The following is a 19,884-nucleotide window of genomic DNA, read 5'->3' as shown; positions in this document are numbered from 1 at the left end:
TGTTTTGCAGACATGTTGCTCAGGTTAGCTTTGAACTTGGAATGTAACTCCTGACTCCTGATCCTCCTGCCTCCATCTCTGGAGTGCTAGGATTATAGGCATCACCACATCGGCTTTATTTGATGAAAAGATTAAATCCAGGATTTTGTACATACCGGACAAGCAGTCGACTGAGCTGTAGCGAAATCCCAAGAGCAGCATTTTATTTTTTTTTAGTTACAAAACAAAAATATGTATGAAAGCTCTATCACGTTGTTCAGGCAGTGACTGTGGAGTGTGTGGCTGTGCCCACCTAATGCCATCGAGGAGAATTACTTTAAATACAGTTGTAGGCTTCCGTCATAAAGAAGAAAAGCTAAGGTTAAAATATAACTAGGCTGGGTCACCGGGTCACTGCTAGTTACCAGTCCTCTATTATCTGGAGAGCAGAGTTACTTTATACACCCGGCTTCCTGGCATTATCCCTTTGGGGTGACGAATCAGTCACAAAAGATTATCCTCACTTACCTCCTTTAAGTCTGTCCTCCTTTGGGTGTCTAATCTAATGGTATTCCAGATAGCTGCCCCGCTGAGCAACAATTTCACATGAATTACAAAGGAGGGGGGCCAAGGACCAGCCTCCCAGGAATTTTACCACAATAGCAACAGCCATGGGCTGCTTGTCATTTCTAAACAGGCTCCCAAGACAGTGTACAGCTTGTAGAAACAGAACAGCTGAAAATATTCTTGATCCAAATGCATCTTGGTTTTGCCAGTTTATAGAATAAAATTGCAATGCAGAAAAAAATGCTTCCTATTGTGGGTGCCAGAGAGTTAATTGGGCCATTTCCCGAGATTAGGCCCATGGGTGTGGGATGAGGTCATTCTTTGTGTAGAGAAGGGATTCAGGGTAGTCTACTGAGTTTGAACTGACAGACACCAGTTTCACTAAGACTACTGCAGAGATATTCTCTTGGATTTTGTTTATTTTTTTCCTTTGACACACTGTCTCATTATGTAGCCCCGTATGGCCTTGAACTCACAGTAATCTACCTGTCTCGGCTTCTGGAGTGCTAGGATTAAAGTCATGTTCAGCAGGAGACAGATCAGGATGTTCTACAGTTCCTGTGGCGGGGAGGGATGGGCTTCAAGACCTTAGAAGATACTAATGTCCTTAGATTCTGGCCTCTTGCGTATGATCATGTAGTATAGTATACAGCCCGTAGACATTCCCTGGGCTTTGAATCATTTCAATGGTAACAGAACAAATACATTCTCAAGATGATGGACATGGCTGTTATACTGTTTAGGTCAGAAACTGTCTGTAATGTATTTAGTTACTATTTTTGGCTTCCTGATTAGCTGAATGCATGCATGTGGAACCTGGTATACAGAGGGCCAACTGTCACAGCCTTTCTGTGTGCAAGTTCTTCTGTTTTGGCTGTACTTTGAGGTTCTCTTTACCTGACTAGTTCCAGATTACAAAGGACAACAGTCAATATCCAGCAACTATTATATGCCAGGCAGTGCTCTCATGGTTTGTAATATGACACTAGGCAAGTCTTCAATTCTCAACTCACTGATAGGGAAAGTGAGGCACAGAAAGTTACATTGCTTATCCACGGCCACACTGGGAATAAATTGCAGGAATGATACTCAAGTCAGAAAATCATGGTCTTCATTGCCTTTCCTGTGGGCCCATATTTTGATATGGCACAAAAGCCATAGGCCCGGTCTGAGCTGATCATGTAGCTCTGCAGATAAGATGTCTCTGCCTAACAATAGCAAGGATGTAGATCTCCTGAGGAGAGGTGTTGACTGAAACTGGTCAGGATGTTTGGTGCTTCCTTCCTTTGTAATTTGGAGGATGTCTTATAGAGATGCTAATTCAAGGTCTACCTGACTGCTATATGCGGATGTGACCAGAGCCCATGCACCTGGTTGCCTAGGAGATAGCCTAATGTGTTCCCGCTCTATTCATGTAAGGATATATAAGCTGTTTGGAGAATAAATAAGAGATCTTTTTGGAGAGAGATCTTGCCTGTGAAAGATGACCATGTAAGTTGTGTCTGATTATTCCTCGCGACTCCATTCCAACCGAGTTAGGGAATCTGTGTTGGACCCTCACGGGCTCTGACACTTTCCTTGTCTACCCCAACAGTCTTCCACAAGCTGCTCTAGCCATTAGATAAACTGTCACTGAGGCAAGCTGGGTGGCAACTCTCTTTGTCTTAAACTTGCTGCAGTTCATGATTAACATGTCCTCTCCACCCTTACCCCTTTATTTCCTGTCCCTAAGTCATGGCTTCGTCTGCTCCTCAGAGGCGATGGAATCTGCACATCTGTCTAGCTTCCTGCTGGCTCCAGCAAGGGTGGCATGAGTCACTGCCCTTTTCAATTGCCAAAAAGACAGAAGACAGGTCGTATCCCTCCATGCTCCAGCTCGGTGCTCTATTGCTGATGATCTACTTCTCTTGGACACAAAAGTCCTTTCTAAGCTACTGACAGGTCCAAAAGAAACTCTGGACAAGTGGCTAACTGTGGTGCCCATTAGCACGCCAAAGTGCTTGTTGGCCTCCAGGTTCTCTCAGCATAGCAAATACCTGTTACAGAGTCCGTGTTGGCATCCCGACTTCTCCCAGCTCTTGACCCTATCCCCTACCCTAGACTTCTCTAGCTCATGGGCTTCTCTTTCTCTAACTTTCCATGCCCATACAATACAACCCTGCCATTTTGGCCATGTGCTTGCTCCCTTGTTCTTTTGTCTTCCTTTCTTTCCTCTCTCTGCTGGTCCTCCTATCCCTCCCTCAGTCTACTGGCCATATTTAGTCCCTGCTCTGGACTTCTTCAGAAGTCTATAGCTGTACTCATTCCTCATGTCTGCAATAAAAATCTTCCCCTCTATCATACCTTGGAGTGTTCCTGCCTTCCCTTGATATACTTATCATATGGGCTTAGGACTTTGAAGTCAATTCTTGGGCATCAGTCTGCTTGAAACAGAAGCCGATTATCTTACATGTTTACTGCAGGGGACAGGGTGTATACCTTGCTGGCCGCCATGGAGAAGTATTTGAAGGCAGTGGCGTTACTTTGTGGTGCAGCAATATTCCCTTCTAAATACATCTATGGGTGAAAAAGAGGATGTAAATAGCAAAAGCCTTTAAAAGTGATACAAATATTTTAAACCTAAACAGCCATAATGGTTGCCAGAGCATTGTGAATATAATCAATACCATTGAATTGTACATTTTAAAGGAGTAGACATTGTCTTAGTTTTACTTCAAGCAAGAAAGGAGAAGAAGCTAATGTCACCTACTACACACACACACACACACACACACACACACACACACACACACACACACACTAGAGAGATGCTGCCCCAGGAAAAAGAAATGGACCCTATTTGTGTTTTCTCATGTTCCTTGCATCTGAATTACAGTATGTAAGTAACGTTTCTAGAAGCAGGATACTTATTCCCATGGTAACTAATGTAAATTGGCTACAGGGAGTCAAAACAGACTGGGGTGCCATGGGGGAGGTGGAGAAAGCAGTCTCTTTATGGGAGAGAATAGCCCGTCACAGGAGGCACAAGATTTTGGCTTTGGTTAGGGTAGAACTGTTTCTCATTCTAGGGGTGGAGGAAAGAGACATGTACCTGACTGAGCCAGGGCCTGTACCGGTCTCTGATGACATCTAGTCTGTTACCTGTTGGGCCTAAAGGAAGCTCATGGGCTTTATAGCTACTCTCTGTAGCTGAGTCCAGATGGGCTGTATTTCAAGGCTTTGTGAGTGCCTTAGATAAAGGCTGTTGTCCTAACAGGCTTCTTCCTGTCACCTCAAGAGCACTACCCACTGTCTGGAGCTGAGTGCCTCTTGAGTTGTTGCTAGGAAAGGGGTATTCAAGTATGGTCACATGTTACTCTGCATCCAACTAGTTGTACTGGTCAGTCCTTAGAGCGCAGGTGCACACAAATACGTGCATGCATGTGTGCGTGTGTTTCATTCATTTATTTATTTGCAGTGCTAGTGATTGGACCTAGGTCCTTGTATGTACTAGGAAAACATTTGGCCACCGAGCTACATCTCAAGTCCATTTCTTTGAGTGTGTGCGCATGTGTGTTTGTGTGATGTGCATGTGTAGGTCAGAAATCCACAATGAATGTCTTCCTTGATGGATCTCTACTTTATATAATTAACTTTTTTTCAGCTAGGAGTGGTCTTATATGCTTTTAATCTCAGCACTCAAAGGGCCCAGGGAGATGGACCTCTGTGAGTTCGAGGCCAGCACCTGGTCTGTCGCAAGTTACGAGTCAGTCAGGGCTACATTGTGTGCGTGTGTCTGTTGGTGCAGGGGTGTATTGCTAGCATGCATGCCACAGCAGGACAATTTTGTTGAGTTGGTTCTTTCCTTCCACCTTCATGTGGTTTCTGATGATTGAATTCAGATTACCAGGGTTCCCCCGCAGGTGACTTTCCTATTGGGTGACCTTACTGGCCCCTCTACCTGGTCTCTCACTAAACCTGGGACTCACTGATTGAGCTAGACTAGCTGGCCAATGAGATCCAAAGATCTGCTTGTCTCTACCCATTCAAACTGGGGTTATAGACCTGCATAACCATGATAGGCTTTTTTTTTTTTGGGAGGGTGGGGTGGGGGATAGAGATTGAAGCCTAGGTCTTCATGCTTGACCGCAGGCATGCTATGCACTGAGACATCTCCCAGTCCCATGTTTCTTAACTTTTAAAGAAACAACAACTACTGTTGAACTAGAAGCATGTACCTTTCCTATAAATGCCATGGCGTTTGCATTCCCAGCCTTTGCTGCCTTTAAAAAGTAGTATAGTGCCTTCTGGAGAGAAAAGGAATAGTATTATTGCCAGTCACAAATACATTTTACAAAATGGCTCTTTGAACTAGATTTTATTCATTCAATATGCATTTAAAAATATCTATGAAATAGCCACTTTATTTAAGGCACTCTTCCAACCATAAACCTGGAGAGTAGGAGAATATGTGTGTGTTCTGAAATAGGGTAAATATATATCATATATATTCATATATATAAAATATAAAATTTATGAATATATATTCATATATAAAAGTCTTTACATTTTAAATTATATGTACAATTTAAATTATATATATAAAATTTAAAATATATAATTTAAAATGTAAAGACTTTTTTCTTCTCACATTTGGAAAAGCTGGATAGACATGTAGATTCATAGTGGAAGATGACTCTCAGCTACAGATTTAAATAGTCCAGTATTTGAAAAAGTAGGCTTCTATGTACTTATTTTGAGACAACTTGTAATATAGTTGGCAGAATCCTAATGTTTATAAGGCCCGGCACACCCAGCTGCTTGCTGAGACTATGTCGTGCTCCAAGACAACTTCTGAATCAAAATGAAGGACGTCAACAGAGTCTCTGATTTCTCTAAGTAATAAGATTAAGCATCCTAGAATAATTTTAACTCTTATTGCTACATTCTCTAGGTTTCATCTTGGCTTTCTAGAACACTACTGAGAAATAAAAGTAACCAACCTCAGGATGAGACCCACAAACAACTCTTAGGTGTCAGGTTCGCACTCAGTGCATCTGTTTGAGCACAGTGAGTCTGTTCTCAGGGACTTGACTAGGTTAATGTGCAATGAGCTACTCCCTCCCAAAGAGAGTGAAATAGTGGCATGGTTGGTGGTGGTAACCTACACATTTATGATTGGATTTCAGGCTAGATCTATAGGAGAAAGTTCATGGCTGACACTGTTAACTTGACCAAAAGCCCACAGCTAGAAAGGTCATAGGCCAAAAGAGAGAACCCATTTCTTCCATTTTGCTAAATTCCCATATTATCAAACTGCCTTCTAAATGTTTATGTTTGTGTACCCATAGCTTAGTGATACTGTCAGCCTTGGTCAGGAAGCTTCTTTTTGCAGTGAGTAACAGTTAACACAGAGACCCATGGTTGCCAAAGGCATGTGACTAAGTCAGTTTCAAATGTGCAGCCCTACATGGAACCTCTCTATGTCATTCCCCATCCCCCAACCCCACGGGCTCAAGGAACATCACAGAAAAGGAAGCGGCAAGAAGGATGAGCCTTAAGAACGGGGAAGGACACTGTGAAATGCTGTCATCTGGACATGGCATGGCTGTCTCACTCAGGAACTCCCAACGGCTGTGGTCAGCTGCAGAACTGTCTAAGATCAAGATGGTCAACATTCTAGCACAGATGGCACAGGGCCTTCCGTGGCCCCCCGTTCCTCATTTAGGAGCCGTTGGTAGTTGAAAGTGCTGGAGAATACAGAATCAAGTTTCTTTGGGGGTTTGGCCTCTGGGAGGTTGCTAATACCCCAGTGAATTTCTCCACAGCCATGCGGATGTAGGTAGCACTAACTTGCATATAATTCTATTTATATATATAGAAGAATTTATAACTATATCTATCTATGTAAATATAAAGAGAATGTGAGGTGAGGGGATTTATTAGGGGAAGAGGTCTAGGGGATTAAGTGAGGGAGGGAAGTAGATATGTTGAAGATATCAAGTAGATATGTGTGAAAATATCAAGGAATAAATAAAATTATTTTAAAATAAAAGTTGATTCCTACATTTGCTACCTGATAGTGGTGCTGAGAAAGAAAATGAACATGTGTTAACAACATTGAGTAGGTGAAGAGATAAAAGAAATGTCCTCAAATAATGAGATGGGTAGAGAATGAGAAAAGAATATAGGCTGTACTGTTTCTTAACAAGTATTTATATGGCTTTTCTTTCTATATTCTCATAATATCATTTTAAGGAAGATACTGTTAATATTTTTCCCTATTTAATGACATCTCAAGTCATGCACTCAGTATATATATTCCATAAGAGGACTGAAAACAGTTCTATGTCTTTGGAATTCTGCCTTCCTGGTGTAAGTGGAAGGCCAAAGTAATAGGAGTGTAACTGTATCAAGGCCATCAGAATCCAGTGGGGTGTCAAGAGAAAGGGACTCTTTACTCCTTTGAGAATGTCTAAGTTATCTAAAAAATCATCATTGTTTCAGTGTAGCCAGACTAGAATTCCCCAAAACTAGGGCTTGTGAAAGTAAATGGAAACCAAGAATTTAACTAAGAATTTAATTTTGTTAGAAAGTAAACATCATTAGAGATTTATAATCCTTTGGAAATCTTGAAACTAAAATCTCTGGACTAATCTAAGTGTTAGGAGAAAATGAAAACTATGTATGATTTGTCAAATTGAAAAAAAAATCGCTGGTTTTGAAAAAAGGGCATTTTTGTATGGATTTTCTTCCTAAACAAATACTAACCAGGCCTGGCCCTGCTTGGGTGCTGAGACCTGGGGAGATTGGGTACATTCAGGTTGATATGTCACAGACTCTGTGGGCCAGAGCTAAGTGTACACCCAATAAGGGTGTCATTTGTGCAAGTCATATTATCTCTTGGTTAGATTTCTCATGTAGATTATCTCCCTCTGTGTTCTCCAGGTACCTGTTCTGTCCCTGTAATGTCATTCACCCACCAATTTATCTGTCTCCTTCAGTGTTGGATTCTCTGTACTTAGCATAGTATCTTCCATATATTGAGCATGAATAAAACATTTTAAAAATGAACAAATGAATATTTATGAACCTTTGAAACAAGGGACCTGGAGTTTAATCTTGAAGGGATATCTTGAAGGCCTAAGTATGATGGTCCTAAAATAATTTCAAAGTTCAGTTTAGTAGTTTGGCTCTCAATTAGATTGCAGTAGAAAGTTCTGGAAAAAAAGAGTTTTATTCTGGGAAAAAAGATAATTTGAACTTTAAAAAAAATCTACTCAGAAGCAAATAAAAGTCCTAGAGTCGCCGGGCGGTGGTGGTGCACGCCTTTAATCCCAGCACTCGGGAGGCAGAGGCAGGGGGATCTCTGTGAGTTCGAGACCAGCCTGGTCTACAAGAGCTAGTTCTAGGACAGGCTCCAAAAAAACCACAGAGAAACCCTGTCTCAAAAAACCAAAAAAAAAAAAAAGTCCTAGAGTTCCCAACCCTTGAACGATGTTATCCCATAAGGTTCATGAGACTTGACAGCTTCTCACACAGTAATTAGTGATATGGCCTACTCTGCTTTAGTGTCGTGGCTTACGCTAACCCACTGCCATGACATTCATGGCTTACTTCACCCCAGTGTTGCAGCTTGCTCTGCTCCAGTGTTGTGGTTTTCCTTATGTCTCTGTCTTTTCCTACTTGGAGCTCAGTTCTCCTTTTTAAATTTACCAGTTCTGATGTGGTTGCTTCTATTGTGTGATTGTGATTGCTTCTATTCTCATTTTTGCTCCCTTAGGGACAGGGTTTCTCTGTGCATCCCTGGTTGTACTGAAACTCTAGATTAGGCTGGTCTCAAACTCAGAAATCCACCTGCATTTGCCTCTCTAGCACTGGGATTGAAGGTATGCACCACCATACCTAGCTGTAAAATGTATTTAAAACATCACTTGAAATTGTCATGCAAGTCACTGTGGTGAAATACATATGTAAAACCAAGTTATTGCTCTCAACGACTTTGATGGTTTGGAGGTATAATGGTCAAGTGCTTGCGCTTGCCTAGCTTGCACAAAACCCTGGTTTGATCTCTAGTACTGCATAAGCTGAGTGAGGTGGGAGATGGACGCATTTGGGAGAGGGAGGCAGGAGACTCAGAAGATCAGGGTCATCCTTGCTTACATAATGATTCTGAGGCCAGCCTTGGCTATGTGACATCATGCCAGGAAACAAACAAATGAAACAGAGTAATTATCCACCCAGCTATCCATGTCGCCTTCAATTATTCACTGAGCAGAGCCAAAGATATAACTCAGTTGGTAGAGTGCCTGCTTGGTATCCCCAAGGCCTTGGATCCAATGCCCAGCGCCACATAAACTGGGCATGGTATTCATGCCTGTAACCCCAGCAGTCAGGAGGTGGTAGGAGGAGGAGAAGAAGTTCAAAGTCATCCTCAGCTGTGTAGTAAGTTGGAGATCAGTATGAGTGAGTATGTGAGACCTTGCCTTGAAGAAAATCATTGAGCACTCATCAACTGCTCATTTTACACTGTACATTTTAACCAGGATAGATCTTACTGCCAATGGCAGATTATAGTCTAAAGTTATATCAACAGCCACTTTCTTTCTCAGCGGAATAATGATTTGTGTCACAGCTAATGGTGTGTTATTATGAAAAATAGAATGTCACAGGCATTGTGCTAGGTAAAGTTTCATTATTTAAACTTCCCCCATCTTGTAAATGTGGTTTTTTATTGGCTCTAAGAAAATCCCTCATTTAATCAGTTTGTAAGATTTTCTCTAGAATGAAATGTGAAGGAAATGCATTACTCTGAAAACATTTATGAACATTTCCTTTATCCAAGGCTCTGAAGATCATCCTGGAAAGGAGCATTAGCTCTCTCCCTATAGCAGGTAGCAGAGAGGATAATGCAGTTGCTCCTAGGGTTGATATTATTCCTTTGCCGGTTTTAATTTAATTACGCTGCATCCATGTTAATAATATGCACCCAACCACCCAGCTTTCCTAATCAAATTCATTCTGAGCGTTTGTATTTTAAGAATGCAAATGAAATTAAAATGTGTGTGTAGAAAAATTCAAGATAATGTAATCAAGAATTGCACATACACAACTTTTAATAATTTCAGATTTGGTCAGAGAGGAGCCAAATTGTTCCCTCTGGTAACAAATTCAGGAGAAAAATTAATTCATTCCAATAGCGAGCAGTGGCGGGGAAAGGCAGGATAGTTATTCCTGGGCACTTTGATATTTAACTTGCTGATCAGCAAACTGGAGCATCACACTTAAAATGGGCCTTGTAGTAAGAATTTCTTCAGCGGACTGGAACATCCGACTGGCTGAGGGCATCATCCAGTGTGTAGGTTACAAACACCCATTTATTGACTATGCATTTACTGAGTGCACTATTCCTAGTAGAAGAATAGTACACACTAGAGAGCAAGACGAACAAGCACATAAGTCCCATTGTGGGCACAGACAGCAATAAAGACCAATATAATGAAGGGAGTTATATGTGCTATGCGGAAAACAACTGGGAGTATAGTAGTGGATAATAGATAATAGATAACTAGAGCTATCAAGACAATTCTCAAAGGATATGAAGCCAAACATGGGAGGAGCTCCTTAGCAGCCTCTCAGAGATTTTTTTTTCCCCTTTTTCGTCTTCCCCTCTTCCTTGTGGCGAGCTAAATGTGCATAAGGCAGTCAGGCTTAAACTTGAGATTTTTGGGGAAACTTCCACATATATTCAGGTTCATCAGACTGAGGAGTAGGAAGAACCAGCCTGAACCCGTCCCAAAGAGTGCCTGGCTACTGGAACGGTTCTAGAATTAAAATTACAATCTTGGGGTCTCCGGATGAGAAAAATGAGGCCCCAGACAATTATTAGAAGGTTGGAGATGGCTGGGTGGTGGTGGTGCACATCTTTAATCTCAGCACTCAGGAGGCAGAGGCAGGCAGAGTCAGAGAGAAGCCATGGAGCCGCCCCCACACGCTGAAACCTTGCCAGTAGGCCATGAGTCTCGTGGTAAAATAATGGAAATGGATTAATTCTAGATGTAAGAGCTAGCTAGAAATACACCTAAGTAATTGGTCAAGCAGTGATTTAATTAATACAGTTTCTGTGTGGTTATTTCAGGAGTCTGGGCAGCTGGGAAACAAACAAGTGGCCTCCCTACTACAGATCTCTGTGAGTTTGAGGCCAGCCTAGTCTACAAGAGTTAGTGCCAGGACAGGCTCCAAAGCTACAGAGAAACCCTGTCTTGGGGGAAAAAAACCCTAAAACTAAAATCCAAAACAAAACAAAAAACTAGAAAGTCAGAGATGGAGGCACCTGAGCAGCCATGCCTTTCTGTAGTCTTGCTCTAAAAATGAGGAAGCAGATTTAGAGGCTATATTGTGGGAGTGGTGCAAAAATAAATGACATTTACTAAAAAAAAAATCACAGGTTTTCAATGATGAGGGCCTGCATCCACTTTTGCTTCTTTATTTTTGAAGATTTGTTTTGTAAAGGAGTATTTGGCCTGCATGTGTGTTTGTGTAACCAGACACATATGGAGGCCAGAAGAGAGTGTCAGATCTTTTGGGACTGGAGATACAGACAGTTGTGAGCCATGATGTGGGTGCTGGGAATTGAACCTGGGTCCTCTGTTCTCCTAACTGTGGAGCCATTACACCAGCCCCCCAATTCTGCCTCTTAACTGCACTTACTTCCCTGCTCTGAAACCTGAAAGGAGTTGCTTTATCTCGACAGAGCAGGCTTTTTGTTTATAAAACACACTTTTAAAAAGTCCCTGCAGTAGTGCTCTGGGCAGTCTGGGATGGGTCCTCATGACGTCTGGTTCCTGGCTGCTGCCACTCTGGTCTTGGGATCCTCAGTGCCACTCAGGAGGGCTTGTACTTAACCTGAGTTGAGGTGGCTCCAGCTCCCTTCAAGTGTTGCCATTGTGTGTGTGTGTGTGTGTGTGTGTGTGTGTGTGTGTGTGTGTATGTGTTGGAGAGTGTTCTGTAAAAAGGCTGTCATCATCCTTGAGCTAGTAAAAGTTCCTGTTTATAACAAATGGGGAAATGTTCCCGCTTAAGTACCCAATGGCTAACATCTATTCTAATCTAAAACTGGACTCTGGCGTGGTCTTATGAATGTAGAACTCCCAGCTAAGGAGCTAACACAGCACTCACAAATAGGTTTTAAAAGCCCTGGAAACCTCTGCTTCAGTTACTCTGGGATGCACATGCTTATGGAAATTGCTACCTACTTTATGAAATTAACTTTGACATTTTTCTAATGTTTACCATCTCTCATATAAAAGAGAAAGTAACAGCACCAAAGTGATACATGAAATAACAATATCAAGTGAAATGGAAAGTAGTAACAGATCTCCCTTTTAATGTAGCTACCTTATAAGGGGGCGGGTAATTTCTGCCCCTTAGGCTGTTGGGTTTATACTGAGACAGAGTTTATATTCCCTTGAAAAAAGGAGCACGTGGCTCCTAGAAAATAATAGTAAGTGCAACATCATCTTTTCGAAGGAATCCTTTGTTTCTCCAGGTCTGTGGTGATTGGCACCTTGAAACCACAATCATAATCTAGGGCAGAACCTAGCCTGCAATGTGGTATCTTGCCTATGTAGGTTGGGCTTATTTATTCTTTTTCTTCCACGATGTATTTGGAGGGTTGATTAGACCCCTAACTCACCACAATTAGGCAAGGTCAAACACAGTGATTAAACATTTCATAGAATCACAGAGATCCTTGAGTTACAATTAAAAGCAGTCTGATTCTTGACCTAGCCAAACCTGTTGAATCAGGTCCTCAGACAACTTAGCAGAAATTTCCCAGGAGGACTTTGGGGGAAGATGAGAGTTCAAGGCCAGTGAAGTCCATGCTCAACTCCATTCTGAGGGAACTCCAGGAGTAGGGAATGTTCAGGGTCTGCACAGACGTGGGGCATTCTTTGCTTTGGTTGCTCATCAGAAGTTGCTCTGTGCCTGAAGGCAGGTAAGGAAAATGCACCTGCTGGTGAACTCTGCTTTCCCTCAGGGGCTGGCATTCGGACCTGACCAGAGCAGCAGCTGTGGGATCCCAAAAGCTTGCCCACCTCCTGTTCTGCTGCTTTTCACTGGACCCTCAGCTTCCCTCACCACGGCCGTACTCACTCCCATATAGGACTGAAGTTTGAGATCAACTTACATAGTAATCCTGATCTAGACCTTTCCTCCCAATTAGATGTAATTGTCCAAGAGATACCTGGAAATGATGATTTTTTTTGAAAAAGAGTTTAGCAGTAATATTAACTTAAATAAAATAGCATTTATTTGTTGATTTTTCTATAGTGCATTGCTTCAGTTTAATGTTATTGGCTTGCTTTGAAAGGGGTGGGGAACATTCCAGTCTATGCCTTTTATCACATAATCAGTTGCTACTAGGCATATGACTTCCTTAATGGTACAAATTCACTGGCTGGCCTATGGTAATGACCAGGTTCATGGATGGAGAGGCCATAGTCTCTCTGTCTCACCGAGGTCACATAGGTGCTGTCCTATTCCACTCTGGATCCTCGGGGGTCCATCTACATGAATGCCAACATTGGAGCTACTATTGTCCCATAAAGGTTTTTAAAAGTGAAATTTTCAGGAAGAAATGCAAAACCACCGCCACCACTACCATCACCACCATCTTACTATCACTATGGCAACCTCTTCTTGAATAAGCCCCACTCCAAACTACAGGTAGCAAGGGTCAGAGAGGAAGTTATCTCCTCCCCTTCACATTCAAAGTCAGGTGTTGCTGATCCCCCTGGCATTCAAAAGGGGGCAACTCTCTGGTGATTGGCATGTCCTAAGAACGTGGTCTTTTCTCTGTGCATTACTTGTATCTGAACATCTCCTCTTTCTGCCAAGAACTTATAGTACTGGTATATGTCCCAATCCAAAATCTCACTGTTGGAACTCAGATTTTCAGGTCTCTCTGTTAGCCTCACTTTTTCCACTGGAATACCTTCACTTTTTTCCAATTTGTCAGCAACTGTGAATGGAAACAAATCAGAAAATAGAACACTCAGACTGAAAGAAGTAACAGTTAACTTGGAGAGTCATGGTCAGACTCATTCTGCTTAAATTGTGCAGGAATCTGGACTGCTGACAGGAGAGATATAGGAAATAGGGACTTGTGGGGTTTTGTTTATTTGGATCTGAAAAACTGTGGGGTAAAGTCTGTACTTGTTTTTGGAACTCATATAAATATTACCAGCATAGATTCTCATGAGGTTATGAGCAAGGGTACTCGAGCTGGGGTTTTAAAGGGATACCCATTAGTCTCTCTGTGCTAACTTCTTTTTTGGAATGGGCATTGCAAAATAAGAATAAGTGCCACTCAATTATTCCCTACAGATAGTCTGAGAATAAATGTGAAGATATATGTGCTCGAATATTCCTAATGAAATGTACAGTTTGAAATATGCACATAACAATTCCGTTATCATTAAGCATATAAAATGATTTTGTCATAAATAGCCTCTGAAATCCAACAGTGTTTTTTTTTCAAGCCCCCACCCTCATTTTCCCCAGATGCCTAAGATATACGTTCAGATGTTCATTTGAATACAGAAGTTAGCCTAATCCACATCTAGGAAGACTTTGATTAGAAGCGTCTGTAATCTCTCTGAGTGATGTTGCAACATGGAGTACGACAGACAACTCTGACTCCCTCATGCTCTATTTCTGTAGCTAGAACTTGGGTGGTAGAACAGTGACTAAACTGTGGAGTGACCCCTCCTGTGTGTGTCTTCTATTTGCTTCATTAGATTTTTTTTCATTTTCACATATATTTTTTGAGACAGGGTCCCTTTGTGTAGCTCTGGCTAGCCTCAAAATTGAAGTGACTGTTCTCTGTTTCTGTGTTCCAAGAACAGAGTTTACAGGCTGTGATGGTTTGAAGGAAAATGGATCCCATAGGGAGTGGCACTGTTAGAAGGTGTTGTCTTGTTGGAGAAAGTGTGTCACTATGCGGGTGGGCCTTGAGGTCTCCTATGCTCAAGTTACACTCAGTGTGGACACAGACTCCTTCTGATGCCTGTGGGTCAAGATGTAGAACTCTCAGCTCCTTCTTCAGCACCATGTCTGTCTGCATGCTGGCATGCTGCTCATCACGATGATAATGGACTAAACCTCTAAAAGTGTAAGTCAGCCTCAGTTAAATGTCTTCTGTTATAAGTGTTGAGGTGGTCATGGTGTCTCTTAACAGCAACAGAAGTGCTAACTAAGACAATGGCCCATACCACCATGCCCCCACTAGGAACTTTTAAACAAACTATCCAACATTATATAGGTTAAACTTAGGGAAGTTCACTTAACTTTTATGTTTAAGAAACAAATAGTATAGCAAGGCATAGTGGTGCACAGTTTTAATCCCACCACTCAGGAAACAGAGATGGATGGGTCTTTGTGAGTTCAAGGTCAGCCTGGTCCTACATAGGGAATTCCAGGCCAGCCAATGCTATGTACAATTAAATATTGTCTCAAAAGAACCCAGCCAATCAGCCAACCAATCAACCACCCAATAACCCTTCTCAAAGACTTATGAGAATTACTCACTATAATCTGCCACTTTCTTGTAATGATTTAGGGCAACTTCACAATTTTGTAAAACATTGATTCCTGACAAATATCTGTACCCCTAAAACATAAGCATGGATACATGTTAATGTTCAGATAATGCTATAGTTATAATACATCTATTTTGTTCTAAGAATATTTACAAACCAGAATCATCTGGGACATCATACTTCCTCCAGCACTTCCAAAGGTATAATATATCAGTGCCTAAGATAAAAGAAATACAGTTATAATGGTTTCCTAAACTGGAACTCAAGCCAAACATTGCTTCTTTATTCCTACCCCAGTAATGAACTGAAAGCCATTCCAAAATATGCTCCAAGTCTCAATCTGTTCTGTTAATTTGGTTTCCATTTATTGGGGGTCACAGGGCTTAGAGTCTGTGATAAAGGCATGACATATGGTATTTCATTTAATCATCTTAAAATCCTATGAAGTAGATAGTATCTACCTTTAGTAATGAACCTGATATACAAGACTTTAAGAAGTTTGTGGCAGATTGCTAAATTTCTCTGTTTAGTGGATACTTTTAATATACAGTAGAATGAACTTCTTTAAGAATAAATTCTACCCAGTGTTCCTTTTAAGTAAATAAATTTTGTTCCTGAAAAAAAATAGAGTTGACTTTACCTTGGCTTGATCATATTCCATTCCTATTCCATAAGAGGATAAAAACCCTAATGCCTAAAGGGCAAAAAAAAAAAAAAAAAAACCAAACTGAGTCAGTCAATTTGTCATCATTTAGCATATATTTAGTTTTTAGATTTTTATTTTATTTTATTGTGTAAGTATTTTGCCTACATGTATCTGCGTGCATCATGTGTGTACCTGGTGCCCTCAGAGGTCAAAACAGAATCCTTGGATTCCCTGGAGTTGGAGTTATAGATGACTGTGAACTACTCTGTGGGTTTTGGGAATTGAATCCTGGCTCTCTGCAAGAGCAACAAGGGCTCTTAACCACTGAGCCATCTCAACAATCCCATAGATTTTTGTTTATATTGATAATGGATATTTTTATATTTTTAACAATATTTTAAATTTATTATTTTAATTATAATTTATACTGTTAGTTAGAATACTATAAAAAGTGCCTTTATATTGGGAGGATTATATGTGTATAATTCTTGTTGTACCTTAGAATAAATCATAATAATAAAATACTAAAGTCAGACATGTGGTGCAGATCTGTAATCCCAGGAAGCTGAGGCAGGAGGATCATGGCATCTAGGCTATCCTGGGCTACATAGAAAGACCCTATCTCAAAAAAAAAAAAAACCAAAATGAAAAGCAAGCAAACTTAAAAAATACTATAAACTTGTGGTTGACATATGTTTCCCTTTGCTGTTAACAGCATTTTTCTTTGATATGCTAAATCCTTAAGTTTTCTACCCTTCTTGCTTTTTGTGAGATGTGGACTGAGTCCAGGGCCTCACATATGCAAGGCAATGCTCTATTACTGAGCTATTTCCCCACACCTAATTTGAGTACTTTTATTCATATTTTAAAAATAAAACAGGATTGACATTAGAAAATATTTACTTAAAAATATACTGAATCAAGAGTGAAAGTCTGATCACAGAGCAAGATGGAAGTAGTGGAAGCCCCCTCCTGCGTACGACACAGTGTGCCATCCAAAAAGCTTTTATAGAAACCACAGAAGCAAGTTAAATCAGTACATCAGTGTGACGCAGCAATTGGAAAATGCGATTCAAAGCCCACATACGCAGCTCCCAGATGGTTTGACCTATGATTTTTCACATTTGTCATGGTGTGAAAGCAATATGCACTCTGTAGAAACTGTGTTTCAAATCGGGATTGTGTTATTTCCTGGGCTAGTGGCATGGGATGCTATACTCCTAGGATACTGGGCAGTGGCAGCGAGCTGCAGTTCCGGGTCGGATGTGATCACAAGGGTGGACCACTCTGTGATGTATGTGTTGGTAAGCTACAGTGCTTGGAAGGTGAAGTGGATTAAGTACATTTCAACTTGTGATATTTTCTATTTTCAATTTTTTATTGGCTCTTGCAGATTCATTTCTTCCAGCAGCTTCTCAGTTCTTATTGGGTCACCCCAGTAGTCTCCAGGCCTATCTCCTCTTGTCTGTTCCTCATCTGCCATTACTATCATCACCCCCATCTAGCATTAACAAGCTCATTTTATAAAATTTATATTTCACAGAGTTTATAAGAATACTGCCAGATGTCCAGCATTTTCATTGAGGTTCAATAACTCAATCTTCTCAGGAAATGAGTAACTGTATTATACTCTAAAGGATAAAGAACCCTGTTACTTTTTATTTATGTGTGTATATGCACATGTATGTGTGTGTATGTATGTGTGTATATGTGTATGTGTGCATGTGTGTATGTGTGTACGTATGTGTGTATATGTGTGAATGAATGTATGTGTGTGTGTGTTGGTTGGAGTACAAAGTTCCTCAGATACCATCCACTTCTTTTTTGAGGCAGGATCTCTTACTGACCTGGAACTCGCTAGGCTCAGTGACACTAGCTACAGGGATCATTTACCTGTCTTTGCCTTCCTAGTGTTGGGGTCACAGGCTCATGTCATTGCCCCTGACTTTTTGTGTGAGTTCTGGAGCTTAGAACCCAGATCCTCATGTTTACAGAGAAAGCACTTTGAACTGAGCCCTAACCCGAGTCTGGTGTTGCTTTGGTGATTTTGAAATTGACTCTAGAAATTATTTTTTCCCTAAAAGTACAGTAATTCTACCACAATAGTGTAACATCTGTCCTTTACATAATTTGTATACTGATAAAAGCCTCTGCCTTTAAAAATCTTCACGTTCTTCTTTAGGCCTAGAGAGTTTCCTTTTAAAGACGGTGTGCCTCACACGTTCATTACAAGTGAAAGACCCTGCACAGTGCGCTTCACACATTCATTACAAGTGAAAGACACTGCACAGTGTGCCTTGCACATTCATTATAAGTGGAAGACCCTGCACGGTGCGCCTCACACATTCATTACAAGTGGAAGACACTGCGAATCCTTTACACTTTGTGATGTGTATTTGAAATGGCTAAATTGGCTCTTTTTAAGGATGCCACTAGCCAATTTTAGATTAAAAATTTTTCTTGCAACTCCTGGCAATTCTCGATTCTGCTAGGTTGAGAATCCGGTTCAATTATGCAGAAACTCTGACAGTAAACAAACATTCTGACCTTTAAAGAGAAGGTATCATTTGGTCTTATATTTGAAGACTCTCTACTGAAAGTACATCATTTGTGGGCAGAGCTCAGCAAACATGTTGGTCTGATCCTTTGTGGAAACTGTATAAACTGGTGAAGTTGTGAAGTAAAGCTGATATTAGATTTGTACTCTGTGATGGGGAAGGAGTATTTCTCTATATAAAGTTCACTAAAAACAAAAGGAATGGACCATGATGGTACCACCCTTGTGTAATCAATCCAGGGTCATGCTTCCTCCCTCTTTAGCAGAATCATAACAATGAATGAAAGGCTCTACTTTCATCTCATTTTTATTGTTCTTATGCTGCTTATATCATTCCAGAAGAAGCTGAGAGGCCTTAAGGGTTGTCGCTTAATGGGATATGCTAAGTACCTGGCCTTTTTTTGTTCTTGGGCATTGTGACCTAACAACTTCACAACCATCAGCTTTTAGTGGTTTTTGTCTTTTCTTTTTTGAGATAAGGATATGATAAAACTAGGTGTATTGTAAAATGATTACATTTTAACACAGGAAAGAAATGTGTTGTGAGTTAAGGGAAGAGTGGTGACATCTGTGACACTTGAACAGTTTTGAAGGTCAAATTCTGTTTTGAAGGTCAAATTCTGTACGTAGGCTAGCTCATAAGACTTGATTCTGAAGTCTGTTTGTTTGCCTTGTGGAGCTTAATACCAGGTTAAATGCCTGGAATTTATTGCAAGGGCTTCAGCATAATGGGGATTTTTACCATATTTTAAAGTAAATCACTTGGGGTCTGTAGTAACAATTTAAAAGTCAAATATTTTTCTGTTTGTTTTTTCTAAGGAATTATTAAAGGAGGAGAAAGATTAAGCAATTTCCCTCTAATTATCATATGAAGCTGGAGAGAATTGTGAGCATTACTTTTGGCTCAAACCACATGCCAAAGCAAAGTGTGAATCAGTTCTAATGAGTAACTCAGACACTCTTAATACAAGGCCATTAACATGAAAAACAACTAACAGAGGCCTCGAATCATCAAAGTGGTTATTAGATTGATACTGGAGATGATGTTTTCAGCCATATCATGGTGCTAATGACTATATTTCTTCCAGGAAACACTTTAACAGTTCAAATTTGAAATAAATGAAGACTATGTGGAGCTGTTGCCATTGAGATATAATTATTTCAAATCTCAGAACACAATAAAGCATCACTCACATATTTCTCTTTTGTGCATCAATTGTAAATCTTTATTCTTATGTGATATGATTTTCATATAATCTGTGACAAAATTCCTTTGGATTTATAGGCAAAAAGTGTATACATTTAATTCCAATAACAAAAAAAAAATCACATTTATGTGTGTGTGTGTGTGTGTGTGTGTGTGTGTGTGTGTGTGTGAGGCAATAAGAATGTGGTGTTCAAAGGACAACTCCTGGAAGTCAGTCATCAGTGGGGGGGGGAATCAAACTCAGGTCTCAGGCTACAAATAAACACCTTTCCCTGCGGAGTCATTTCCTGGAGACTACACTACAGCTCTTTATTTATTTATTAATTAAAGATTTCTGGCTCCTCCC

The 19,884-nt window shown here is 40.6% G+C and overlaps 1 protein-coding gene across 2 annotated transcripts in view; it reads right to left on the bottom strand.

Moving 5' to 3' along the window:
• Nucleotides 1-19,884, bottom strand: part of Sel1l2 (SEL1L2, ERAD E3 ligase adaptor subunit) — a 64,906-nt gene that overhangs the window by 20,641 nt on the left and 24,381 nt on the right. The window contains exons 4-10 of one of the 2 annotated variants that reach the window (XM_026788503.1): nucleotides 15,769-15,822; nucleotides 15,286-15,345; nucleotides 15,118-15,199; nucleotides 13,395-13,549; nucleotides 12,716-12,772; nucleotides 4,764-4,832; nucleotides 3,025-3,102 (exon numbers count right to left, since the gene is read on the bottom strand). In XM_026788503.1, the coding sequence (XP_026644304.1) occupies nucleotides 3,025-3,102; nucleotides 4,764-4,832; nucleotides 12,716-12,772; nucleotides 13,395-13,549; nucleotides 15,118-15,199; nucleotides 15,286-15,345; nucleotides 15,769-15,822 (555 nt within the window). The remainder of the gene's footprint in view (nucleotides 1-3,024; nucleotides 3,103-4,763; nucleotides 4,833-12,715; nucleotides 12,773-13,394; nucleotides 13,550-15,117; nucleotides 15,200-15,285; nucleotides 15,346-15,768; nucleotides 15,823-19,884) is intronic. The other variant, XM_026788502.1, reaches the window with a different exon arrangement.

This window comes from Microtus ochrogaster, unplaced genomic scaffold, assembly GCF_000317375.1.
Source record: "Microtus ochrogaster isolate Prairie Vole_2 unplaced genomic scaffold, MicOch1.0 UNK3, whole genome shotgun sequence".
In the NCBI taxonomy this organism is placed as follows: domain Eukaryota; kingdom Metazoa; phylum Chordata; class Mammalia; order Rodentia; family Cricetidae; genus Microtus; species Microtus ochrogaster.
This window is presented reverse-complemented; position numbering and strand designations above follow the sequence as displayed.